A 26,653-nucleotide genomic window follows, 5' to 3' on the forward strand; every position below is an offset into this window, starting at 1 on the left:
TAATTCTCCATTCCTCTCACTGGTCAAGTATCTCATAATCTACTTGCACTTTACTTTCGGACCCTTCCAGCGAATTTTTTTCCTTTTTAGTCGGTGATAAAATCAGTAAAATAAGTATGCGTGATTGTCCTTTTGAGCCCTGCAAGGCGTCGTATCAACCATCCTGTTAATCATACGTCGTCGTTTATAACACTTTTTTCTATACAGCCAATTTCTTAATTATATTATTTATTGAAAGACGTTCCTATATAAAGTTTTACGTGTATGAAAGCGTGTTTTCAATTAATTCACGTTATTTTTTAATATGTTAAATAACAATGTACTAAATATTTACAGTAACAAGGCTATAAAAGGAAAGTAGAAAAGTTAATCAAATATATATTTTTTTTCGCACAATATAATCTTCCATTGAAGATTAATTTGATTTTGGAATATCTAAATATAAAATTTGATACTTGCAAAATCGGGGATTAAACTAACACATAAGCAATCATAACAGTGTATTTTCGTTACTAATAATAGATTTTTATACGGTTGGGTAAAATTTTATAAATTTTTCATGAAGATTATTTAACAATAATAAAGAAAATATTGTAATGAATGGTATAGATGTGTAGAATATTTTATTAACCTCCTGATATTTTTTATAATATAAACGGTCATAATTTGCTGTTATTGAGATCATTAAAGAATAACATTAGTGCAGTGCAGACCAAACCCACAAAAGTAAGAGACAAGCCGCACAATGGTATTCTTCTGTTCAGTCTCTTAGTTAGTGAGTGCTAAACAAAGCAAGCTTTTTGAGTAAGCAAGCGCCTTTTTCTCTCCCTCAAATCTCGCACCCCATTAGGTTTCTTCTCCACCCCACTCTCTCAATAAGAGTTTCTTTCTTTTTGCCATTTGGTACTCTCTGCGCTGAATGCTGTAGTATGCTTCATTTCTTATAGTACCCTTTGTTTTGTTTAATCGAAAGCTTCATCTTTTTATGTTAGGCCTCTCATTTGGAAGTGCATTTGCATCAAGGGGTTGCTTATTTCAGATTTGGTGGTTAGGTTAAGATGTTCACTGAAGGCCTTGACAGAAATGCACTTCGATGGGTTAGAGAGGTAACCTTCACTCATTGACAGTTTTGGGGTTTTCTTAATTTGGCTTAATATTTGTAAAAGATGCTACTTTTTTTTTTTTTTTTTAATGAATGTTTGTATGGTTGTGATTTTTATTCCTTTCTATGTTGAGTTGGTGATTAGAGGGAAGTTCCATTCCCCAACTGAGATCACATTAATGTCTGTTAAAGTTCTGATTTTCTTGTTTTGTTTTGGTTGGTGATTAGAAGGAAGTTCCAATCTCAAACACTGGATTGAGATCTCGCAATGATCCCATCAGTGCGATGAAGAGTGGTGCTGGCAGAGGGTTTGGGTTACCACCCCCAGCAAAATTCAGAAGTGGGCATCTTCCTGCTAATGCTATACCTGTATCAACAGCTGTGCCGGCCGAGACTGGAGATAGCGGTTCAAATTCTGATAATGATGACAGCATTGAATCGGAGGAAGAAGTCTATGGTGGCAGGTATTCATTGGATTCATCACCACAAGACCGTAGAGTTGTCAATGGCGCTGCTAGGAGATATGGGAACGGGAACCTCACTCAAGGAGGACCCCGGTATGTGAGTGATTATACATACTCTGAGGTCAGTTCTTCCAGGGAAACACTGGTTGGGAGACCTGGTACTATGAGGGATTCGATGATGAGGGGGGCTTCAAACGTAAGGCAGAGTGGCTTCACGGAGGATGATTCATCAGATTCTGCAGCTAGCTCTGAATTCTCTACCACGCAGGTAGGAGGAAGTATCAATGGGGCTCTGCCAAGAAGTAGAGCTTATTTGTCCGAAGGGTATGCTTCTAGTGTGCCTTCAAGGATGAACGTGAAAAGTGCTGTAGAAAAGGTATGAAATGGTGCATGGCTGTAATGTGCGTACAGTACTACTGAGAATGACATTTTCACCTAGATAAATTAGGGGAAGGATATGATTGTGGCTAAGAAAGTTTTTTGTAATTCGCGCACCTGATGTTTTTTCTAGTATAATTGTAATTATCAATTTTTTCTTGTGAAAATTCGGATGGCATTTTCTTTAACCAATTAATACAAATTTGATCATGCAAACTACTGCTTACAGTAATATAATATAAAATTTATATTTGATAATGAAGATGCTGCATTACTCACTATTTTTGTTTGGGCAGTCTGTCTCTTCTTTGTCACTTGTTTTTCCCAAAAATTTTCTCATCTTTGAATTGAGTGCTTAACTGCTTACCATTGACAACTGTAATATCTTGTATGGCTGAACTGAAATTAGTCTAACTTCTTGAATTGTGTTATGAAAAGCCGCAGAATGGGAGAATATCTGATGATGACGATGACATTCCCAGTGCACCCCCATTTTGTGGTTCTACTCAAGAGATCAGAACACACGAGGGAATTCCTGCTTCTAGAGCACATACTACTCCAAAGAAAGCAGCATCAAGCACTTTGAAATCTATGCCTGGGGATAAGATAGAAACCCATGTTGAAAATGGGAGCCCTGAACAATGTGTTAGGTTAGTATATTTTATAATAATTGTATCTCTGAACATTTGAGGTCTTAACCTCTTTAAAAATGCACAACTTCCTAGTCAAACAACTTATAGGAATGTACAGCAATCAAATATCATTTAATCCTGAATTTATGTTCATAGAACTGCTACTGGTTCAGAGGCTGCTACATCTTCAAATTCACACCCACCCCGCCTGCCCACATTTCATGCAAGGTATTCCATCCCTTCTTGATTGTGCTGAATAATGTTCTCTCTGACTGTACGCTAATATTTTTTTTTTATGTAAATTCATTTCAGTGCTCTTGGGCCATGGCATGGTGTGATTGCATACGATGCTTGTGTGCGTCTTTGCCTTCATGCTTGGGCAATGCAGTGCATGGAAGCTCCTATGTTTTTGGAAAATGAATGTGCTTTACTAAGGGATTCATTTGGGTAAGTCAAGTCTCTTCACTGCTCTTTCTCCCTCTCCTTCCTTGAGTCTTGATGTATTTAGTTCTGGGAAAGACACTTTTGCTTGATCCTTGTGTGTATAATCCATATGTTGAAACAAGTGTTGCTAACTGTACATGGTCTGGTTCCATAAGTAGATAGTATCTTGTCAAGAATCTAAACAGTTATTTATTATCTAATTCTGAGTCTAGCCAAAACATTTAAAAAAGAAAACCTATATTATGCTGCAGCAATGAAGCAAGTATACATTGAGCTTAGAAGATTCCGTTCACGTGCCTCTATTTATCCAAATTTTTTTGAATAGTTGGTCCTTCACAATTACTTAAGATCTTATTGGATTTTTGTTTTTTGAATATGTAGATTGCGGCAGATACTATTACAATCAGAAGATGAACTAATGGTGAAGTGCAATTCAGAGCTTTCCAGTGAGGGTGTTGCTCCAAAACCCAAAAAGCTTATTGGCAAGATGAAGGTGCAAGGTACATTTTCATGTTATCTTTTACTAGTTAAATTATTTAACTTATCCCAAGTGGGTCTTAGTTGAGACATTCTTCACTTTGCAGTTAGAAAAGTCAAAATGGGCTTGGACCCTCCTACTGGCTGTAGCATGTCATCATTAATCACGGACAAAGTTAAAATGGAAGCTGTGCGACATCATTTCTCCAATTTGCAATCATCACTTTCAGCTGGATGGCAAGCTCTCAGAAGAATTAGATTTGTACCACGCTTGCCTGCAAATGGTTCCTTGGCGCGACAAAGCTTGGCTTATATGCATGCTAGCACCCGCTACATACAGCAGGTGTCTGGGCTCTTGAAAGTTGGTGTAACAACACTAAGGAATAATTCATCTTCTTATGAAGTTGTTCAAGGTATGTAAAAGTGCAGCATGCATTATAATTATTCATTATAACTATGCATTATGAGGAAAATTAGTCAGAAAAAAATCCTTTGTCAATATTTATATTATGATTATGCATGAAATATCTAGACACATTTAAATTTAGGAAGCAATTAGTCGAATTGAGTTTTGGCCTTCTGTGAAACTAATGGTGTCATTATGCTTTTTTACTCCTTAGAATTGTTATAAGAATTATGAAATTTATGCTAGCACATCAGGTAATCATTGGTAGCTTACAATTTGATCACTATTAAAATTGTATTGTAGTTATAGTCTTATAGAGGTTAACATAAAGGTAGGATTTGATTGAATAACATCAACATAAAGGTCATCCCATTCCCACTGGTATTGTAAGGTCTCATTGACACTTGTGGTTCGCCCTGATCTTATAATTGGGAACCCTCCTTTCTCTCTTGACTTTTTATTAACAGGAAAAATAAAATTGTGCTCTTGCTATAATTTACACTTCCTGGCTGGAACTAACCTTAACAATAATTATGATATAGTCCTTCGGAAGGTATTCCTGTTACAGCTTGAGTTAAAAAAATTATTCCATTCCATATTTCATTATAACTAGTTATTGCTGAATTTGGAGATCTTTGGTTGACTTTTTGACCTGCTTACACATTTTATTACTCAAGCCTACTTGATTTGTTTTCCGTTCTAAATTTACCTACTTTATTATCATTTCACTATTTAGGTTTTTTTACTTGTTCTTGTTTCATTGTATTTATTTTTTCTACCTATGCATTTGACCAGAGACATACTCCTGTTCCTTAAGGCTGAAAAGCACAGTTGAAGAAGATGCCATAAGATTGCAGCCTGGATCTAGTGAAGCCCATATGTTGTAAGTTTTTCTCGTTTGTTTTTTAAGTCTTCTTATTCTTTTATGATTGTTCCTCCTGAATAAATTTCTGAATACTTTACAGTTTTCCAGATAGCCTTGGAGATGATTTGCTTGTTGAAGTTCAAGATTCCAAGGGAAAGCATTTTGGCCGTGTTCTTGTCCAAGTGGCTACTATAGCTGATGATCCGGTAATATTATGTGTTGCTTATTTTTCTGGGTTTTTTTGGTCCCTGTCACGAGTGACAATCATCATGATAGAATTCATGTTCAACTGAAACAGGCTGACAAATTACGCTGGTGGCCTATTTATCGCGAACCAGACCATGAGCTTGTGGGCAAGTTACAACTTTATATAAACTATTCTACTAGTGCAGATGACAATAGTCATCTTAAGGTTAGTACTATGAACAATGAGTACTTTTTTTTTTTTTGGGACATATAAGCTATAGCATTGACCGCCTCAAACCTTGTGAGATGTTCTTTTTTAAACCACCATCAAGTTCTTGGCAACCTAAAAAAAGTAGGGGTTCTATGTGAAATTATTTAGAATAGCAAAGATAATTATACATCCTGGTAATTTCCCATGGATTCTTACATAGATATTTGAAGTTATTTTGAGAATCCATGTTATGGTATCTAGAACTGAATTTACGTGATGATAACATAACAAGCCATCATGTTTTGGGCTGCCAAAAATGCAGTACTATTTGATTATGTATTTTGTTTTTTTATTTTACACGGTAATTACATTTGTTCATCAGTATTCAGTGCATGATTTTAGTCAGATGCAATGTAAGGGTCTGTTTAGTTTAAGAAAAACATTTTTTCCATTTTCATTCTGCTTTCAGAAACAATTACAAATTGCCACATTGTTTTTAATTTGTTTCTTCTTTTCAATGATTATTATAGGAATGATGAACCTCAAAACAATGAAAACAGGAAACATTTCTCAAATAAAATATGCCCTATATTTTCAATTCATAGGCCGGTGGTCAACTCCCTTTTGTTTTTTGGTATCCCCAACAGAAAACAGAAAAATAAACAAAGATATCATTATTCTTTGACAACATATCAGATATGGGAATATAGAAATGCATTGTGTGCTTTGTGTTGGAGTGTTCATTTGCTTAATGATGTGCTATTCTAAAATCTTGAGTTTTCTCATATAATGTGCCTCACATATTCACATTTTATTGTCTCGTTCTTGTTATCCCAGTATGGTTCTGTAGCAGAGACAGTGGCATATGACTTAGTTATGGAAGTTGCAATGAAAGTTCAGGGTTTTCAACAAAGGAACCTATTATTGCAGGGTCCATGGAAATGGCTTTTGACAGAGTTTGCATCATATTATGGGGTCTCTGAGATATATACCAAGTTGCGGTAATGTGCTGTGGATTTGCAATTTTCCCCTGAAATATTTGATTTCATAAATGTGTAGTTTCACACTTTTGTAATTTATTATACTAACGGTGTTCTTGACATTCTGTTTAAATAGATATCTATCTTATGTCATGGATGTGGCAACACCAACAGCAGATTGCCTCAACTTGGTGTATAATCTGCTAGCACCTGTTATGATGAAGGGTAGTGGCAAGACTTCTTTAAGCCACCAGGAGGTATCATTACATTTTTTTTTTAATTGGAGTGGTGTAACTTCAACTGATCACTGCAACATACTGTATTTTAAATGCATGCAATATGCTTGAACTGCTTGTTTTATTAGCATTTGCTTACTATTAAATATATTGATTTTTTTTGTCTAGTCTAAATTGTATGGTTTCTGCTCATATTCAGAACCGAATACTTGGAGAGACCAAGGATCAAATAGAACAAATACTTACTCTTGCCTTTGAGAATTACAAAGCACTTGATGAATCATCTTTCTCGGGCATCGTAGAGGTTTTCAGACCAGCAACTGGTCATGCAGCACCTGCCTTGGAACCTGCTGTTAAACTCTACAAGCTTCTTCATGATATCTTATCTCCTGAGGCTCAAATTGCCTTTTGTCACTATTTCCAGGTTGGAGAAATTTGAATTTTTCATCATGACAATTGCTAATTGTGTACACATCTATTTAATTGACAAGTAACTTCTTAGGTTGCTGCAAAAAAGAGGTCCAAAAGGCACCTGAGTGAAACAGATGAATATATTACGCAAAATAATGAAAGCAGTTTGATGGATGGCATGGCTATGACTACTGCTTACCAGAAGATGAAAACCCTATGCGTAAATCTTAGAAATGAGATCTTTACAGATATCCAGATTCATAATCAAAATATACTTCCTAGGTATTATTCATTTCTCACAACTTCTTGTATGTATTAGGTTGCTAGCTAGAACTTTAATACAGGTTATGTGTATCATTTATCATCTTTAACTAAGTTTATATGGTAGGTTTTGTTTTAACACTTAAAGAACTCAACTCCTTTATTTTAGCCTTTGTTCCTATCTACTGCATTTTGTCTCTTTAACAACAGCTGTTATCTTGAATCTGTATTCACATTTGACAGGATAACTTTCTTAGTATAATGATTACTTTTGTTGTAAGCTTGTCTCTAAGGCATAGGGATCATCATTTTAATAACTTCATTATATGATTTTCAAATATCATCTTTAGTTGTAGGTATTCTTGTGTGTTAGTTTGTCAAACTATTGCAGGGTAAAGGTTCTAATGTTGCCGCTTCAATATTTTTCACAGCTTTGTGGACCTGCCAAACCTTTCTGCTTCCATATACAGCACAGAGCTTTGCAATAGATTACGAGCCTTCCTCATATCTTGTCCACCTTCAGGTCCATCATCACCAGTAGCAGAACTTGTTATTGCAACATCAGATTTTCAGAGAGATCTTGTAAGCTGGAATATTAAGTAAGTGCTGCTGTGCTTTTAGCTGGAGAGAATGAATCCCTACTACTATGCAAATCTAACTTGTTTTTTTTCCTTCTTCTTAGTCCCATCAAAGGAGGAGTAGACGCAAAAGAGTTGTTTCATTTGTATATTCTTGTTTGGATACAAGATAAACGTCTATCGTTGCTGGAGTCATGCAAATTAGATAAGGTACTTTATTTTAACATATTGCAAAATTTTGTCATTCTATTTTGTGTCTTCAGGAAATTGTCATATTTCCTTTAGGTGATCTAGGTTTCAAGTTCCTGCATCTTTTCTGTAGTAAAATGTTGTGACAGCAGGTTGTCTCAATTCTTTGCAGGTGAAATGGTCAGGAGTTAGAACACAACATTCTACTACTCCCTTCGTTGATGACATGTATGAGCGGCTGAAGGAGACCTTGACAGACTATGAGGTCATCATTTGCCGCTGGCCGGAATATACTTTGGTTTTGGAGAATGTATGCAAGATCTTATTATTATTTTATTTATCCTGCATCTTTCTTTCCCCCTTTTTCCCCACTACTTTCAGATGCTATCCATTTCCATTCTCATCTTTTCATCACTTCTATAACAAATACCCACCCTAAGGATTTTTTTCAATTATTTCTCATATTACAAAGGCCTTTTTCAGCACAGGAGTTTTTAATTCCTAGATTCTAAATATGTTGCTGTATTAGATGGACAAAATAATAAAAAATGAATGATTTTTAAATGGAGTTTTTTTTTTTTTTTTGCAACAGGCCATTGCTGATATTGAAAAGGCCATCGTGGAAGCTTTAGACAAACAATATGCAGATGTATTATCTCCTCTCAAAGAAAGCATGGCTCCGAAGAAATTCGGGCTTAAATATGTCCAAAAACTTGCCAAACGATCTACATCTGCCTATGGGGTTCCTGATGAGGTGAGTTGAATTTCTGAAAATCTTAAATGTGTTTTTCTGGAGTTGTATTCTTTGTTTAAACTTTTGTTACTTTTTCCAGCTTGGAATTCATTTGAATTCCTTGAAGAGAATGCTCGACACCTTGCGTCCTAGGATTGAATCCCAGTTCAAAACATGGGGTTCTTGCTTGCCAAATGTTGGAAACACTACACCTGGGGAGCGACTTAGTGAGGTGACAGTGATGCTGAGAGCGAAGTTCAGGAACTATGTGCAAGCTATTGTGGAGAAACTTGCAGAGAATGTTAGTGTAGCCTTTTGAAACAAATTTATTGTTCTTAATAACAATATTTGATACCCTTGGTCAGTCAACTCATGATGACTTTGCTTATGATAGAAAATGAAAGTTTTGAAGTCAGGATGTTTATGCACATATCAATACTTTTCAAATTCTGAAACTCATTTTATGGTTTTATAATGGAGTAATACTAAGCAGAGTTTGTATGACACCAGAATATTACTATCAAATTGCAAATGTGACCAACTATAGTTGCCTGTGAAATTACTGTTTGTTCATTGTTTTGCGGTGCAAGATATCTCACATGTTTGTTCCCATTTCAGAATAATGTTAATAAAGTATTCAAGTATCCTTATAGCATCTTTTATGTTGTTTCAGACAAAGCTACAGAATACCACAAAATTGAAAAAGATTCTTCAAGATTCAAAGGAAACTGTGGTGGAGTCTGATTTAAGAAGTAGAATGCAGCCACTGAAAGAACAGTTAGCTGATACCATAAGTCACATTCACAGTGTCTTTGAGACTCATGTTTTCATTGCTATCTGTCGAGGATATTGGGATCGTATGGGACAGGTCAGTTCACTTTCATCTGGATTTTTTTGCCTGCCTATTACATCTTTAGATTTTAAACACTTTTAAGATATTGCATCTTGATTATTGTATTTCTTATTTAACAGGAAATTTTAAGTTTCTTGGAGAACAGAAAAGAGAATAGATCGTGGTATAAAGGTTCAAGGGTCGCTGTTTCTGTAAGTAGCATCCTATTGGCTTAATTATTAACTGTTTTTATTTGTACAAACCTAGGAATAATGACAACGATGTTCTTTTATATATTGCTTGTTTAGGTAAAACAAAAAAAATACACGTGTTTCTGTGTTTGATTTTTTTAGGCACCAAAAATCCTTGATGTCATAATTGATTTTGGTATAGTTAACATAACCCTTGTTTGGTGTGAAGCTACAAAATAAATTTTGCATTTTCAAATGAAAACATGGAATCCAATGTACATATGGTTTGGATTACTTTATTCAGAATTCTAAACCACATTCAATGGTTCTGAACCAATTCTAGTTTAACTTTAAACTAATCTGTGTTCTTAGAGTGTATTTGAGTAAATTTCTCTGGAAGCAGAGTGGTGGAGGAAGGCAGGATGTGTTTAAGAGAGACCAATTCCAATTCCAATTTTCTTTTTCTTTTTCTTATTGTGCCATAAAATATTTTTATCTAGGAGTTTCAAAGGGAATTACAAATTTTGGGGATGACCGCATTCCCCAGTTCCCCTGGCTCCTCCCCTGCATCTAGGAGCAAAAAATAGAAAAAAAATACAAAAGTTAAGCTTAGCCAATACATAAGTTAATTTGTAGTTCTCTTCTATTAACTTCTTCAAAATCTTAATTTTAACTTGCACATAAGGCTATTTTTAGATTATGGTGAAATTTATTTCAACTATCTTTATGTTTTTTCCTCCTAAGAGTGTTTTTGAAAAAGTTTATCCAAACATGCCAGTTTTGAAAACCAAAATGCATGTGTCTGTCCTCAAGTTTTGGTCCCAAAAAACATTACACTGCTGCAGTATAGTGGACGTGCCAAAAAGGCATCCCTTGTCTTGTTTGTATTGTATGTGGGGGTTGTGATTTCTGACCTTAAGTAATGTGTGCAGATTCTGGATGATACGTTTGCCTCACACATGCAGCAGCTTCTAGGAAATGCATTGCATGAGAAAGACCTGGAGGCACCAAGATCCATCATGGAAGTTCGTTCCATGCTATGCAAGGATGCTCCCAATAACAAGGACAACACTTTTTACTACTAGGCCAAAACTACATGTAAATATGAAGAGAGATGAATGAATACACGGGGGTAAAAAGAGAATGAATGGGTCACCAATTTTGTAGTAGGAGCAAGCAACTCAACTGCTCCCCCAGAAAGATTCATGTGTCTTTCAATGGCAATAGTAATTCTTTTAACACATGGTATATATACAGTAAATTACTCATTGTAATACCTGGTAGTAGTAATATATTAATTTATTAGTTTCATTTCCTTTATGTTTTTTTGCATTCTGTCCGGTCAATCCTTGGCAATTTGATAACTAGTGCAGTGTCTTACAACACATAAGAATAAATAATATATGCTCTATCGATAAAGGATTCGTATATTGTCATCCATAAATAATTAGTTTGCGGAAAGTGTCATCATAAGTATTTTTTTTATCAATTGATAGTGTAAAATTTGTTACACTGATTGTGTATATATCTATCAAAAGCAAATTAATTCATTTGTGATACTTAAGTTTGCAATCTAAGTACTAAATCATGTGTCGTTGGAGAAAATTAACAAATGAAGAGTCCCAAGTTTGTAGTCGTACCGCATGTCTTAACAGAAAAGAACCTTTGGTGCAGCTTCAAGCATAGGTGGACTGTTACAATCGTGCCTCATGATTCAATTTTTCAGGATGGTGAATTGTTACAATCGCTACCACTACGAGTAGTCATCAAGTGATGAATCATGCCTAATGTCACAGGTAAACATTTAATGCCACAACTTTGGTTAAAGGGTTTAAATCATTTCCAGGAACCAGTAGATGTATACCAAATAAAGGTTAAATTATACTTTTCAACACCTATTTATTTTTAAAATTCAATTTAATTTCATTACGTACCTAAGAAAAAATAATAATAAAAGCAGTCATCACGTGCCTAAGTGCCTTAATAATAATATAAAAAATCCTGAAAAGAAAAAATAAAAACTTTAATCTGATAACTTTGTAAATATAAGAGTTAGTCAACTTAGAATCTTTGGACTTTTAAAATATTAATAAAAATACAAAAAAAGGTTGATTAGATAAGCATTATTTTAGAAAATAGATTAAAGTAATTTTTAATCCCTATAATTTTAATTATTTTATCTTTTAGTCTCTATAATTTAAAATAGTTATTTTTTGTCCATATATTTATCTTTTTCAATCTTTTTTAGTCCCTACAGTTTAAGATAATTTTTTCTATTTATAATTTTTCTTTAATTTTTTTAGTTCTTGACATTAATTTTTTGTAACGTCTTTTTTGTGTTGTTGTAATAGAAATATTAATTCAACTTTTTATATCTCATATCAAATTTATTTTATTGAAATTACTCTAAATTAAATTTATCAAGACTTTATGCTCCTTTTGTACTCTCACCTGCAAGACATCATTCTTTTTATCCTCACAAAATTGAAGATTTCTATCAAATCAACACAAAATAGATGACATTAAAAAAAATTAATGATAAAGACAAATGATTACAAAATTGTAAATATAGAGATTAAAAAGATCTATATTAAATTATAAAAGCTAAAAAAAATTTTAAAAAATAAATATAAGGACTAAAATTATTTACTTTAAATTATAATGACCGAAAGACAAAGTGAAACTATAAAAATTAAAAAAATACTTTAACCTTAAAAATATATAAAGAATATGTTTAAATTAAAAGTTAAGAATTATAATTAATAAGATAATAAGATACAAGAAATACAAAAAAAAAATAAAATTCTATCTCTATATATAGAAAAAGTATAAAATAAGAGCATGTAATATTATGAAAGATAAGAAAATTAAATAATAACTTTTAGGTTAGTGGTAAAAACAATTAATCATTGAAATTGAAATTCAATTATAAACATTTCTCCTTTAGAAGTATTATTGTTGCCTTCACAACTATCACCATAACCGCTACTTATTATTATTAGGCTTAAATATGATTTTAATCCCTCAAATTTAAGATAAATTTATTTTTGATCCCTCAAATTTAAAATTATTTTTAGTCTCTATATTTTAAAAAATCTTATTTTAGTCTCTCAGATCACTAGTAACATATCTGAAAGTACAAATTAAGATCATTATACAATATAACTTAGATTTAATGTGATCTTTTATACACTAATAAGAGCACTAATAAATAAATTTTATACAATAATATTTAGTAAATTTCTTAACAAAATTTGAATATAAAGACTAAAATAAATTTTTTTAAAATTACAGGAACTAAAAATAATTTTAAATTTGAAAGACTAAAAACAAATTTAATTTGAAAGACTAAAAATATATTTAAACTTTATTATTACTAGCATCATTATTGTTAGCACTATCACCATCATAACAATAATAGTGGTAACAACAATAATAATAATTGCATGACTTTCAACACCACTGCAACTTAACTTAATTCTCAACTCACCATATAAAATTAAAAATAAATATTTTTTTAAAAAATCAAATGAATTTAAAAATTATTATAATTTCAATCAATTTTAATTTGAATTAAAACTGGGTTCTGAGTTGGGTACAGCAGGAGAGCCAAAGGTTATGATTAGGGCCTACGTTGTGAATAAGAATTTGAATAGCACTCGGAACGTTTGAATAAAGATATTTACATGATCAAACTACATTGCAAACTACATGATCAATTGATCTTTGGTGCAAAGGGTGTGAAAAACCAAACTAAATTGCAGCACAAGCAAAAAATACACAACAGTCAAACTTCTACATCCCAATTTTACTTCAAGCTGCATTGGCAAATCAGAGTAGCTTCGATATAACTTGACAAGAAGTCCAGAATGCTTTACTTGCAACGCTTACAATAACAGGATTCTGATATATCCTGTCAAGAATAAAAAATGAAAGTAATCAATAAAAATGAAACTATGAGCTCAAAAGAGAGCAAAAACAGTCCCACTTATTTTTCTGTTGTTTTACTCAAGTTAAAAACAAATTGACAAAATAACCGAAGTCAAAAATCAGTGTCCAACACAAGACATCATTAAATTCATACCAACAGTTAGCCAACTGCATAGGCAAATATGGTACAAGATTTTGCAATTTACAAAGGTATTGCATCAGCTAAATTATTCATTAATCAATTCCTTAATATTTACAAAGAAGAGGTATGTTTGGTAAGGCCACTTACCCAATGGCTGTAGCTCCCCATGATGCAACATTATAAATAACTTTGCTCCCATCCCATGCCTTTCGAAGCTTTCCCTTTTTCTTTTTCACAGAAAATGTCTTGCTGAGAGCTAATAAAAACATACCCAAAAAAAGTCACAAATCCCTTCCCGTTCTTTTATCTTGGTAACAACTTGTCTAAAGTAGAGCAAAAAACTTTATCTGGAATGAGAAAGGTATCCAAGGAGTTGTTTCTTTCTACTTCCCCATTTTTCACTCGAACATATGGAGTTATGAACAAAACAAAAATAAGATATCACTATGGAGGAAACAACCAGACTCACCATCCTGGAGTTGATTTGGCGTCAAATCCTGCAAAAAGCAAAGCACTCAATTAGAGAAAGAATATAAACTGCTGTAGTGATCGAATTGCAATTCAAATAATGAATTGTCAAACTAGAATTGTAAATCATAAATCCTATCGAATGGCAAGATTCAAAGACACAAAAACAAATTGCTTGAAATATATCATTTATAGAGCTCAAGAAACGAAATCATAAGTCACAACTAAGTCTGTGAAGCCTAAATATGAAAAGACTGAAAACAGAGCAACAAAACAGCCAAATACAGTGCACACTTCATAGGATGAGTGGCAGTCTGAAACTCTCGTGTTTCATAAGAATGAAAATAAAGCATTTGAATAATCAAATAAGGTGTGATCAATGGTGAGTCACTGAACTGTGAAAGAAAGGTAAAATATATAAAAATAGTGAGTCACCAAATTATGTGATATATATTGGTTATATGGAATTGCACTAATTCATCCATGCATGCAAGATTTAGAGTTATCTGCAATTTTTCACATGATACAGATCACTAGCTAGCCAAATCTTATCATATTGTGTGATTTGAATCATGAATCGTACAATTTAATAACTACATAAACTGTAGATAAAATAGATACATTAGAGTCTGCTTATGTAAACTTCTCCAAATATATTTCTATAAAAGAAAAATAGGAAAAAATAATGAAACAAGAATTTCCATAGCTTATGAATAAGCAATTTGTACAATTTTTCTCCTATTAGCTTCCTCCAAAATCTTGTTTTTAACTTATGCATAAGCTAGTTTTAATTTATGAAAAAAATTATTTCGAATTTCCTTTTTTTTTTTTTTCTCTCAAAGTGTTTTTAGAGAAGTTTATCTAAACAAACCCCAAATATAAAAGAAATGTTTGTTAGAACATACTCTCCTCTACCACAGTCTTTCAAATGTACTCTTCATTATTGGTTGAAATTTGTTGGAAATGACAATTTTACAAGTCCCACTAAGTCATTTAATGAGCCTCTACTCATAATTTTGTAGTTTCTAATAAATTTTAACCAATAATAAAAATAGCATGGCAGTAAACATATAAGACAACTTCACATATGGTTGGGGAACAATCCCCACAACCTTTCAGAAAACATATATGCTATTTTTCACTGTATGGAATTTGCATCCTAACTGAGAAGCATATGCAGTGCTCATTCACATAGACATGTCAGAACTTAGAAGGTGTTTTTCTGTCAACAGATTTATATTTTCACACATTTTTCAACTCAGTGCAGAACAGTATCATTACAATGATGAATGTAACCATATACCTAGGCCTTAAATTCAAAGGTATGGTAGAGCCGCCTCTGAAATAACAAGAGAATAAACTGATACGAACCTTGGTTTGCTTCAGTGACAACAAATACGCAGCCATGAAACATGCAATTCCTTCCACTATATCTTCTTGTCTAACAAGGACGTAATCTTCTTGGTCTAAGTCAGCATCTTCACCTTCCCAAAGATCATTTTTGCTAACAAAATCCCAAGAATTACCTTCTTCTGTCAAAAACCAAGCAGTTTTTCTTTCGTCAGCATTCTAAAATTGAAAACCCAGACAAAAACAGAACATTTTCACCGAGTTCATACCAGCTGAGTTGTGCAAAACTGACGCCTGTGCATACTCCAACTTCTCAAGGAAGTCCGGGCATTCAACTCTAGACTTGAGCAAGTCACACAACTGCACAGAGTATATAGAATGCCATGTTAAGAAGTCAAATCTCCAATAACAAACTAACATCCTTCTTAACAAATCATAGAGCATGCACAATACCCATTGCATCAAGAGAATGTTGTTCCACATCAAGAGACTAGTGTCTATTTTTTTTTTTATCACTAAGAATTACAATGACAACTACAAAGTTCGAACTTAGGACCTTGTATATTATACTCTAACAATCTCCTAGGCCGACTCTAGTGGTTATAGAGGCTAGAGTTTAAACACATACAAGAATACAACTTTGTTAAACTGCTTATTTGGATTAGCACAAAAAAAAGGACAAAACTTATACTGTATTTGGGAAACAATTGAAACTACCGTAACACACCACATTAACTCCAATCCAACACTGATCTTGCTTCTAAATTTAGCGCTTTTGAAAATGCAAAGGAACACTTTTTTCCCCTTTGAAACAGTAACTCAAACGCACTATCAGACAATGCGTTTGTACTACTTCTCAATTAAAATTGGAATTTCCCCATGTTGAACCACCCCAGTAACATATTTTGACATTTAATGCAAACTTTTATTATGCAATGCAAATTACTATTGTAAAGTAAAACTCTAATTTTAATTAAGAAACCAAAACCTTCCTGACTTCAAAGTAATCATTTACCAAACACACCCTAAAACTCTGAGAAGTCTCGTGTTTTTTTCAGCACATAAACCATACACTACACAACCTTGCAAAGTTCCTCCACCCGAATTGCACGACACGAACACATAAGACACAATATCCAAAAGAGCTTCACCTAACCTAACCTAACGAGAACGTTCAACGCTGAAAGACCAATAGAAAATCCAAGTAATTAAATTGAATTCGAAAGGGAAAAGAGTTATGACCTGATCCGTTTCCGGATCGGGGCGCGTGGAAGGAGGCGATTCCTGAGAGTCGTCGTCGTCGTCTTGTTGTTGTTGTTGTTGTTGTTCATCGGAAGCATTGAGAAGTTCAAGCGCTCTCTGACACTGTTCGAGGACGGCTTCTAGGGTTTTCCGCTTCACCCGAACCGGGTTCGGATCGGAGGCCCCAAGGTCCATTTTCCGGTTGGGGTTGCGTTGACGGTGGAGAGAAGAGAGAGGAGAGAGGAGAGAGAAATGAGTTATTGGTTTGTGTGTGGTTGAAGACACGTGTTTTCTGTTTTGTTAATTTTTTAATGTTTATGTTTATGTGAAGAACGAGGTTGTCTGGTTGCGGTGGTGGGGAAGGAAGAAGAGAGAGCCGTCACCAATGTGGTGGGCCCAATGCAATTTGCAGCCTTTTTTTTTTTTTTTTCTCTCTCAGGAATGAGAAAATGCAAAAGGTGTTATGTTGTTGGTTTTTTTCTGTGCTGCCTGGGATTGTTTCATGCCTACGTGGACTTTTTCCCCTAACTATTTGCTAAATATATCATTTTATTCCGAAACAATTTCATATTGTTTCATTGACCCATGTTTTTTTTCTCCTTTATCACCAGGGATGAGAAGTGTAGGTTTTTTTTTTTTTTTTCAAACTAAAAGTCTAAAACCATAGATGGCTAAAACAAAATCATACTTATTCGTACATTGTGAGCCTAAAGCTAGGACCGTCTTGGAAGCCCAAGAATGAAGGCTGTTTCACAAGCCCAATATTGAGGCACGTATTCGTCCAACATCGATTATAAGTTAAAAAAAAAATACGTTAATTAAAAACATTACTTAACATCATTTAAGTATATTAGTCTTATTTAAATATAAATGTTTTTTTTTAAAATTATCTATAATTGACATTTGATATCAAGAATGTAAAAATAAAAGAGTTAAAACTCATTAAAAAATTAATTAAATGAAATATATTTAGTTATTTTTATTAAATAAGGTAAAATTAATTAAGATTTTATTTATATTTGAGTCAAATTCTGATTTCATATCTCAAAAAGTGAAGTACAATGAACAATTTAGAAATATATAGGGAGAGGTAGCTTGTAGAGGAAGCTAACCTTAACCATGGTTCACTAGGAACCATGGTAAGGTGTAGCTAACCATCCATGGTTTCTAAAACTTGTAGGAGAAGCTAACATTGACCATGGTTCACTTAAGAACCATGGTAAGGTTAGCCAAACCTACTAAGGTTTAGAAGCTTGGAAGGAAAGCTTCAAAGCTTGTAAGAGAAGCTAGAAATTTCGGCTAAGAATAAAAGGAATGAGCTAGGTGGGCAAGGCTAAAAAATGCTCCATGATTTATTTCAAAAATATTTGATTTGGTTTAGTTAGGTTCATCATATGATGATGAGACCTAGCTAAATCAAATCTATGAAAAATTAGGAGCAAAATGAGTCTAATATGCAAAATTTTGCCTAGGCCCAGTTCTGGCCCAATTACTAGTCACACCCTCAAGCATTGCTAAATGCCACCCCTTTTTCCCTACTGAAAAAATATAAAATGAATGTATCAACAAAGGAGGTTAAATGGAGTCAAACTCTCCAAGTAACTCACCCTAGAATCAATATACAATGACTAATAAAAGAAACTAAAGTGCCTAAGAAATACAAAGGCAAAAATAAGCCTATACAAGAGAACTATGTACAAGATATTTACAACTAGAACTATGCCTTCTCTTCATGATAGAGTGGTCCAAATTGAAGAGTACCTTGGGCTTGGAAAGTCCACTAGTCTTCAAGGTGTCCACTGGTCTTAAAGGTGACTATAGCTCTAGAGATTGGGCCCTTGACCCATGGTCCATCATCCCATTCCTCTTGGTTCCTTCAATGTATCACCTCTTGGATTCCTTAGCCTTGGCCATAGTCTATCACTACCCATGACTAAGAACGTTTGAAAAGTATGTTGTGTTTCTGCCTACTAATCTTAATTTTTATATATGTTTACGTCGCATTTTGGATCGAGATTTTAGATAATTACTAAATCTCATGATGATATTTTGGTATTCAATTTGTCCATTATTTGGACAATCATTAGGTATTAATGTCATGTTTTAATAAATCATTGATAACTCCTTGTCCAGTCTAGACTAATGCCTCAAGTCATATTGCATAACATGTAGATGTTGACAAATTGTGTATAGGGATGATAATAAAGCGGTGGGATAAATAATAATTGTTCATCACTCTCATTTAGTGGAGGTACTTATTTAATGAGTATTCATGAAATTTATATATATATATATATATATATATATATATATATATATATATATATATATATATTCATGAATATTTATAAATATTTGAGAAAATATAAAATTTTAAATAAAAAGAATAAAAAATAAAATAATAATAAAATTAAATAATTTAAAAATGTATATTTATATTAAAGATATTTTTGCAACATATATTTATACTAAAATAAATAATTATGACACATATATTTAGTGTAAAAATAAATTTAGCTAAACTACTTTATACAAAATTAAGAGTATTTATAATAATTTTAAAATCCAAGTACTCGCAGTATAAGTGCCTTACTATTTGTCATCATTTCATTATTAAACATGTATCTATTTGATTATTCATTTAAAGTTTATAGTAAATTTTATCTACAAATATATGTGAGCATGAGTTTTTTTTTGTCATCCCTAATTGCGAAGTCCAAAGTCATAAATATTTTCTTGGAGTAAAAAAAGATGATAGAACGAGAAAGTACTTCAAATATTACCAGACAAGACATTATAATGGCAAGCAATTCCAATTAGTTGTAACTACTAACTAGCTTTTGAGTGTCAGGGAATCTCCCTACGAAAGGTTGCTTACCAAGCAGAAAAAATGGCATTAGAATGATTTAGACTCACTCACAAAGAAAGTGAAAGTTCAATCCAAATCCTTAATCACTTATGTCAGTCCACACAAACAAGTTAGAAGTAAATCAAATAACTAATACATTATCAATATATTTTTTAAATAAAACAAAAAATTATATTTGACACCATTATATATAATTATAGGGTTTTATTCTTTTACTTGTATTCAAGACCAAAGAGTGTAAAGTACCGGGTAATTCATTATGGTTATGAGTCCATGAACAAGAGGTTAGTTAGGTAACATAAACTCTATTGCCAAAATGATTATACATCCACAAACTTTGAAACTCGAGTTGATGATGGCTTAAGATAGATCATGGAGACACTAGTAGAAAAATCGGATACAACGTTAGCATATCACTCAACTTTTTTACATTAGTTGTGTTTATAATTGGTGTTATAATGTCATATACTACATTATTTAAGTAATAATTGATGCAATATATTATGTTAAAACTTTCAAGACCTTTTCTCTCCTTTTGTGCTCACTCTTCCTCTTTCTCTTGTGCATTTTTACTCTTTTTTGTTGCTTTCTCTATCGATGAACTCTCTCTCTCATTTCCCTCTTCTTGCCTCCCTACTTTGCCACTTGTTCTCCATTCTATGATCTCTTCTTCATTTGCAATTTTTGGTTGTAATGCTCTCTTATTTTTTTATGCTCTTGATATATTTGAGTAATTCTCCCCTGATGCGTTTTTCTTCATTTTGGTTGTTGTTTATGATCTGATTTATTGTGTTTTTGGTGATTTTCATTATGTAAATGGAGGACATTCACAATCATAAACAAAATTTAATCAATACATAATCTAATTTGTAAAAGTTTTGTTGTATTAGTTTCTCCAAATTATTATTTTTTGTATCTTTACTAGTTAATATTGGTTTATAAAAAAAATTATTTCACTTGTTCTTAATTTTTTTAATGTTAATTATGAAAAACTTTATCTAAATAGAACAAAAATGAGACTCATTTGTATATTTGTCATTACTAGAAAAGTTTCATTTTCCTGCGAATTTTCTTATAAAAAATATTTGTGAATTTTTTCCTACAAGAAATTTTTGCAATTTTTGCTACAATTTTAATAAACATAGAATTTTTTTTCATGGTAAAAATTTGTAGAAAACGTTATTTTATTTCTTGTAGATTTTCTTGTAAAAATAAATTCGCAAGTAATGTTTACTAAATGGTAGAAAAATTTTGCAAGTAACTTTTACTGTGAATTTTTCTGCCAATATAAATCTGCAAGAAAATAAAAAAAATGTTTAAATTTATAAGTTTAATAATTAAAAGATTTTTAATTAAAAAATATTATTTTACTAAATTATTTATAAATATATCATTATAATTTTAATTTTAATTAAATTAAATATATAAAATTTTATAAATATGATAAATTAATGATAATGAGTTTTAATTTAATGATAATTTATAAAATTTTAAAAGTAAAAGTATTTACTTAATAAAATATTATTTACTAAATTATTTATAAATATTTCATAAAAATTAATTTTAATTTAAAATATTAATAAATTAAATATTTATTTTAATTAAATGTATAAATTAAAGATGATGAGTTTTAATTTAATGATAATTTTTAAAATAAAATTATTTAATAAAAAACTATTTTTTTAAGAATATTGAATATTTAAGAGTTAAAATAATTTATTATAATATAATTGTGTTGTTCAATATAATGAATTAATCATTTTTCTAAAGACATGATTTAATTAATATTTAAAGAAAACTTCAAGTCTCACATCGATTGAAAATAAAATAATTAAAGAGTATATAAGTTGGGGCAACACTTATCTTATAAGTTAATTTGTATGATTGAATGTTAAACTTATAATCTACGATCTAAGAGTTTAAAATGTTATGTATCATATAGTAGAGGCGTGGAAGCAAATTTCTTAATGTTTCGGATAAATTCATTGTGAATATTTGAAAGAATTGAAATTTTTTTTATGAATTTTAAAATTTACAAAAATATATTATTCACGAAAGTATTACTTGATGATAAAGTTTCGCAAAAAAATTTATAGGAATAATGTTTGATATGAATTTTATATAAAAATTCATGTGAATTGAAAAGTCATATGTAATAAAGAAAAATTTTAGTAGTGTGTATTTAAAAATGGCGTTAACGTTATTAATTTTACGGTACCCCTTGTGGAGAAAATCAAGAGTAATTTGTGGGAAGTGGGAAATGAATACTCCCTTGGATTCCGGTTGTTTTGTATCAGTTCAGCTGTGTCTACGCTTCACTGAACACTCAAGCACCAAAATAGCCCCATAAATAGGGACATCACTAATTTCCAAAACAAAAAGGGACAACACAACACACTGAGCAAATTTTATCCTCAATTTCAAGAGTGTTTATTTTATTCCTGTACAATTAATTTTTATTAATAATCTATTTTATTTTGTTAATCAATTAATATATTAAAAAATTATATAAAACCACTTCAATATAAGTGATCGATATAAAATAGTTACATTTGAGTGCTAATATCAAAATCGGAATTCGGAAGAAGATGATGGACTACATACAGCTAAAAATATATCCTGTTACTTTAGTTTCTTTTGGATAGTATGGAATCAAATGTAAATGATTATTTGCTTCTTCCACAGGGGTTACTGAATTAGAAATTTGCATGTTGATTCATACGTATCTGGAAATGAGAGGGGTCCATACATGCATGGATTTTAAGCAAATAAATCAATGAAAGTCTTCAATCTCTGCCCGTGACCGACCACATCTCATGCACTGTCCATCTAACAAATATCAAGTAAAGTAATGTTCATGTTTTATTAATCTCTCCTGCAAACTCACCTTGAGTACTTCTAAATTCTATAGATTATATCCTTTGTCTAAATCTTAACCATCCATGATCCATGTCTGTTTCTCAATATGTTGCTACCAGAATTGACATAGCAGTGGGATTAGAATATTGTACATTAAATTAATTATAATTTTGAACCTTATATTGACACAGTTATAAAAAATAAAAAACAAATATTTCTCTTTCTCAATTTTTTTCCCACCACATATATTTTTTTAGTTCACTACGTTAAAAATTCATCTCACTCATATTATATCAGTTGTTAGTCTGAAACTTTTTAAAATTTATGGCGAGAATTGAATACAGAATTCTCTCTTAAAACAAATTATTTTCACAACATAAATGTAAGATGTCTAATTACTGCACATCTTGATATAACTTTACAAGTTTCAATTATTTAAACGATAACACCAACAGTGTTAAACTTTTTGTACTAGCGTTCCAAATACCAACTTTCTGTAGCGCAGCTGGATTCACCGTACTAATTCCAAAAAGTGTCTAAAACCGGAGTTTGTCTATTAGCTTTACCCCAACGATCAATAGGCCGTTTGTATCAGATTTATTATTTTCCTATGCAAACGTCCTAATCAAACGCTGTTTGCAGTTTTCAGCAGAATCTGAAACAGTTAACAAATTTAATCTGACAAGGGAACATGTATTCATTATGTCGTGTGTTCATCAATAAAAATCTATAATTCATACGCTTGCATTTAACCTGTTCTCAATGGATTTAAATATAAGCGTAATTCACAAGACTTAAAAATATTTCTTATTAATTATTGAAATTAATTTTATTAATGATTAACCTTTATCAAAAACCTTCGTTATATATATTTCTTGGTAATCTTTTTTTAACAGCATTTTTTTTCAGCCAAAAACATGAATTTAAAATCATACTTAAAAATTCCAAATTCAGTATCACTAGTTAACACGTTGATACACCTTTCCTATTTTACACTGTTCCAATTTTATTATATTTTTGCAAATTTAAAGATATATTATTTTAATACATATTTCATTACAATATAAAAACCTTTAATTTTAATTACAACATATCAAAGGGTAATTTTTCACCGCACACTATATAAAAACCTTTAATATGTTTCACCGTCCTTTGTATTTATCAACATATTCTCTCTTTCTTATTTTTTTTCTCTCCATATATTTTTTATAATTATACTTCTCTATATACATAAATCAATGAGTTGTGTATAACTTATTAATGTGTTAAATTGAATTTTTCGGATAATGTCTAATTTGATCTTTAGTAAAAACAATTTATTAGATTTATGTATTTTTTGATTAAATCAGATTAATTTAAGACGAATTTTTGAAACATTAATGTAAAATAAAAAAATATCAAATATTCTAAATAAAAAAGAGAAATAAGATAAAAATATCAAATAAGAGCATTTGAAAATAAAAACATTTGTCAAAATAATTTTTTTAAAACAAAATTTATTACATTTCCTTATGTGTAGTATGCTCTCCAGCTAAAATTGAAATTTTCTTTTTTATGAATGATAAAATCGAAGATTAATCTCAATAATATACTTTCAATCAAATCTATAGTGCAAGCATAAGTAATTTATATTAACTCATCACTGAGGAGAACTACATGTACTTACAGAATTCTACATAAATTTTGCTCTTTTTTTTAATTCTTTCTAAATAAAAATTATGTAGACAAGTTTGCACAATAATTTCGAAATTTGCATGTATTAAAGGACTGATCATGCATGCACACTACGACCCTATTCTTTCTCCTCCATCAAAACGATTCAAGACACAGCAACCATGGGTGCGAACCACACCACCACCTCATTTCTTTTCTTCGCTACACTACTTTACCTAACCACCACCACAGCCATCGCCAACGACCCATGCGCTTCAGAAGGCGACGACTCAGACATCAGCGTCATTCCCATCTACGGCAATTGCTCGCCGTTCAAGAACTACTCCACCTCGTGGGAGACCACCATCATCGACATGGCCTCCAAGGACCCACTCAGGCTCCAGTACTTGTCCACCCTCGTCGCAACCAAACGCCGTAAACGGGCCTCCGTGGCCCCAATCGCTTCGGGCCAGGCCTTCAACATTGGCAACTACGTCGTCCGAGTCAAACTCGGCACGCCGGGTCAACTCTTTTTTATGGTCCTCGATACCAGCACCGACGAGGCTTGGGTCCCCTGCACCGGCTGCACCGGTTGCTCCTCCACCGCCACGTATTCGCCGCAGGCCTCCACCACTTATGGCGGCCCCGTTGCTTGCTATGCTCCCCGTTGTGGACAGGTTCGCGGTGCCCTACCTTGCCCCTCCACGGGCTCCAACGCTTGCACCTTCAACCAATCCTATGCAGGTAACAACTACTCTTTATTTCTTTTTACATATTCCCATTTTTTTTATTATAATTAAAGTTTTATGCCAACAGTTCAAAGATATCTCCTAGTTCTTTAATTTTAATTAAAAAAAATTGAATTTAACTTTTAAGAAAATTAACATTACAAAGTTTTTTTTTTTCTTTTTTTTTTTTTCCTTTTTTTACATGTAAATTGAAACTACCTTTCCCTTTGGAAATTTGGCTTAACGCAGGCTCCACATTCTCCGCGACGCTCGTGCAAGACTACCTCAAGTTGGCGACTGATGCCCTCCCAAACTACGCTTTCGGCTGCGTCAATTCCGTCTCAGGCGGGTCCATCCCGGCCCAAGGCCTATTGGGCCTGGGCCGCGGCCCCGTGTCACTCCTTTCACAAGCCTGGTCACGCTACTCCGGCGTGTTCTCCTACTGCCTCCCCAGCTTCAAGTCCTACTACTTTTCCGGGTCACTCAAACTCGGGCCCACGGGCCAGCCCAGAAGGATCCGCACCACCCCGCTTCTCCGAAACCCGCGGCGGCCCTCTCTGTACTACGTCAACCTCACAGGAGTTACCGTGGGCCGGGTCCGGGTCCCGTTACAAAGCGAGTTTCTGGCATTTGACCCGAACCGGGGATCCGGAACCATCATAGACTCGGGTACCGTTATAACCCGGTTCGTGGAACCGGTTTACAACGCCATAAGGGACGAGTTTAGAAAGCAAGTGAAGGGTCCTTTTGTTAGCATAGGAGCATTCGACACGTGCTTTGTGAAAAGCTACGAGAATTTGGCACCGTTGATAAAGTTTCAGTTCACGGGTTTGGATCTGACTCTGCCCTATGAGAACATTCTGATACATAGCTCCAACGGGTGGGTGGCGTGCTTGGCCATGGCGGCGGCGCCAAACAACGTGAACTCGGTGCTCAATGTCATTGCCAACTACCAGCAACAGAACCTTAGGATTTTGTTTGATACCGTTAATAATAAGGTTGGCATAGCCCGTGAGCTTTGTAACTAGCCCTAGCTCCATGTGTTGTACGTGTTTATTTTAATTCTTGGTACGTTTGTTTGTTTGCATGCATGCATGGTTGTTTCTTAATTAGGTTGCTTTGTTTTTTGGATCTTGTTCAAATGGGTGTGGTGAATAAGCCGTGTGGGCACTGGCTTGGTTTTGGAGTTTGGAACATTTCTCAGAATAACATGTGTTGTGGTAGTGGTACTTCGTGTTTGTTTCTTGTTTCAAGTAATCTTTTTTGCATGGTCTAGGACCTGTATTCTTCGGAGACGCCAAAAGAACTTTTGGCATGAACCAAAATCTTATTATTGTATAGAATCACTTATTAAGTAAAGTTACAAAACAATCTAAAAGAATCTAAATTATATATACACCAATGAGCTTCTTAAATAGAATAACAAGGGTAGAGATGAAAACAAAAATATAAAAATATGTTCTAGTAATAAATAAAATTGGATACAAATTGAATATTAATAACTTAATGGATATTAATGAATGGAATAATTTTTTTTTTCTCAACATACATATGAATAGGGCGAGAACAAATAGAATTATCTAGTCTTGCGAGTAGCCATTATTTATTTATTTATTTTTATGAGTATGGGTAGCCGTAATTTGAAAATACTTAAATATCTTTAATTATATATATGTAAAATAAATTGTTCTAATTTATAGTACGAATATATATATATATATATATAGATATAGATATAGATATAGATATAGATATAGATAGATCGATTATTTAGTTTTAATATAAACATATGTTACAAAGTTGTTTATTTTTAAATTTTGTTTATTCTATATTAAA

The 26,653-nt window shown here is 32.5% G+C and overlaps 3 protein-coding genes across 3 annotated transcripts; 2 read left to right on the forward strand and 1 right to left on the reverse strand.

The window, feature by feature from the left end:
* Window positions 1-700: 700 nt before the first annotated feature.
* LOC109815018 (pesticidal crystal cry8Ba protein) lies at window positions 701-10,887 on the forward strand. Its single transcript, XM_083063552.1, has 23 exons — window positions 701-903; window positions 993-1,106; window positions 1,331-1,942; window positions 2,383-2,594; window positions 2,733-2,804; window positions 2,889-3,023; window positions 3,402-3,520; window positions 3,605-3,910; window positions 4,699-4,786; window positions 4,869-4,974; window positions 5,067-5,180; window positions 6,003-6,166; window positions 6,282-6,402; window positions 6,581-6,805; window positions 6,884-7,074; window positions 7,485-7,652; window positions 7,736-7,841; window positions 7,993-8,130; window positions 8,413-8,574; window positions 8,654-8,854; window positions 9,227-9,421; window positions 9,526-9,597; window positions 10,509-10,887. The coding sequence occupies exons 2-23, from the start codon at window positions 1,059-1,061 to the stop codon at window positions 10,659-10,661; spliced, it is 3,708 nt and encodes a 1,235-aa protein (XP_082919678.1). The 5' UTR covers window positions 701-903; window positions 993-1,058; the 3' UTR covers window positions 10,662-10,887.
* A 2,323-nt stretch (window positions 10,888-13,210) lies between these two features.
* On the reverse strand, window positions 13,211-17,135 carry LOC109788180 (uncharacterized). The gene is made up of 6 exons (XM_020346849.3): window positions 16,709-17,135; window positions 15,736-15,826; window positions 15,488-15,648; window positions 14,118-14,145; window positions 13,796-13,904; window positions 13,211-13,489 (listed from the first exon to the last, which is right to left on the reverse strand). The coding sequence occupies exons 1-6, from the start codon at window positions 16,901-16,903 to the stop codon at window positions 13,408-13,410; spliced, it is 666 nt and encodes a 221-aa protein (XP_020202438.1). The 5' UTR covers window positions 16,904-17,135; the 3' UTR covers window positions 13,211-13,407.
* Window positions 17,136-24,199: 7,064 nt separating this feature from the next.
* LOC109815020 (aspartyl protease AED3-like) lies at window positions 24,200-26,046 on the forward strand. Its single transcript, XM_020379598.3, has 2 exons — window positions 24,200-24,833; window positions 25,067-26,046. The coding sequence occupies exons 1-2, from the start codon at window positions 24,272-24,274 to the stop codon at window positions 25,843-25,845; spliced, it is 1,341 nt and encodes a 446-aa protein (XP_020235187.1). The 5' UTR covers window positions 24,200-24,271; the 3' UTR covers window positions 25,846-26,046.
* Window positions 26,047-26,653: the final 607 nt, after the last annotated feature.

The sequence above is a fragment of the Cajanus cajan genome, chromosome 9, assembly GCF_000230855.2.
Source record: "Cajanus cajan strain Asha chromosome 9, NIPB_CcT2T_4, whole genome shotgun sequence".
Classification (NCBI taxonomy): Eukaryota; Viridiplantae; Streptophyta; class Magnoliopsida; order Fabales; family Fabaceae; genus Cajanus; species Cajanus cajan.

Excerpts from the sequence above, each read along its gene's own strand:
- LOC109788180 (XM_020346849.3), bottom strand. The coding sequence starts at position 16,903 with ATGGACCTTGGGGCCTCCGATCCGAACCCGGTTCGGGTGAAGCGGAAA. Across the intron at positions 15,827-16,708 it reads CCGATCCGGAAACGGATCAG|TTGTGTGACTTGCTCAAGTC; the intron begins GTCATAACTCTT and ends TACTCTGTGCAG. Across the intron at positions 13,905-14,117 it reads GCCAAATCAACTCCAGGATG|CTCTCAGCAAGACATTTTCT; the intron begins GTGAGTCTGGTT and ends TGTTTTTATTAG.
- LOC109815018 (XM_083063552.1), top strand. The coding sequence starts at position 1,059 with ATGTTCACTGAAGGCCTTGACAGAAATGCACTTCGATGGGTTAGAGAG. Across the intron at positions 4,975-5,066 it reads CTACTATAGCTGATGATCCG|GCTGACAAATTACGCTGGTG; the intron begins GTAATATTATGT and ends CAACTGAAACAG. Across the intron at positions 8,131-8,412 it reads ATACTTTGGTTTTGGAGAAT|GCCATTGCTGATATTGAAAA; the intron begins GTATGCAAGATC and ends TTTTTGCAACAG.
- LOC109815020 (XM_020379598.3), top strand. The coding sequence starts at position 24,272 with ATGGGTGCGAACCACACCACCACCTCATTTCTTTTCTTCGCTACACTA. Across the intron at positions 24,834-25,066 it reads CTTCAACCAATCCTATGCAG|GCTCCACATTCTCCGCGACG; the intron begins GTAACAACTACT and ends GGCTTAACGCAG.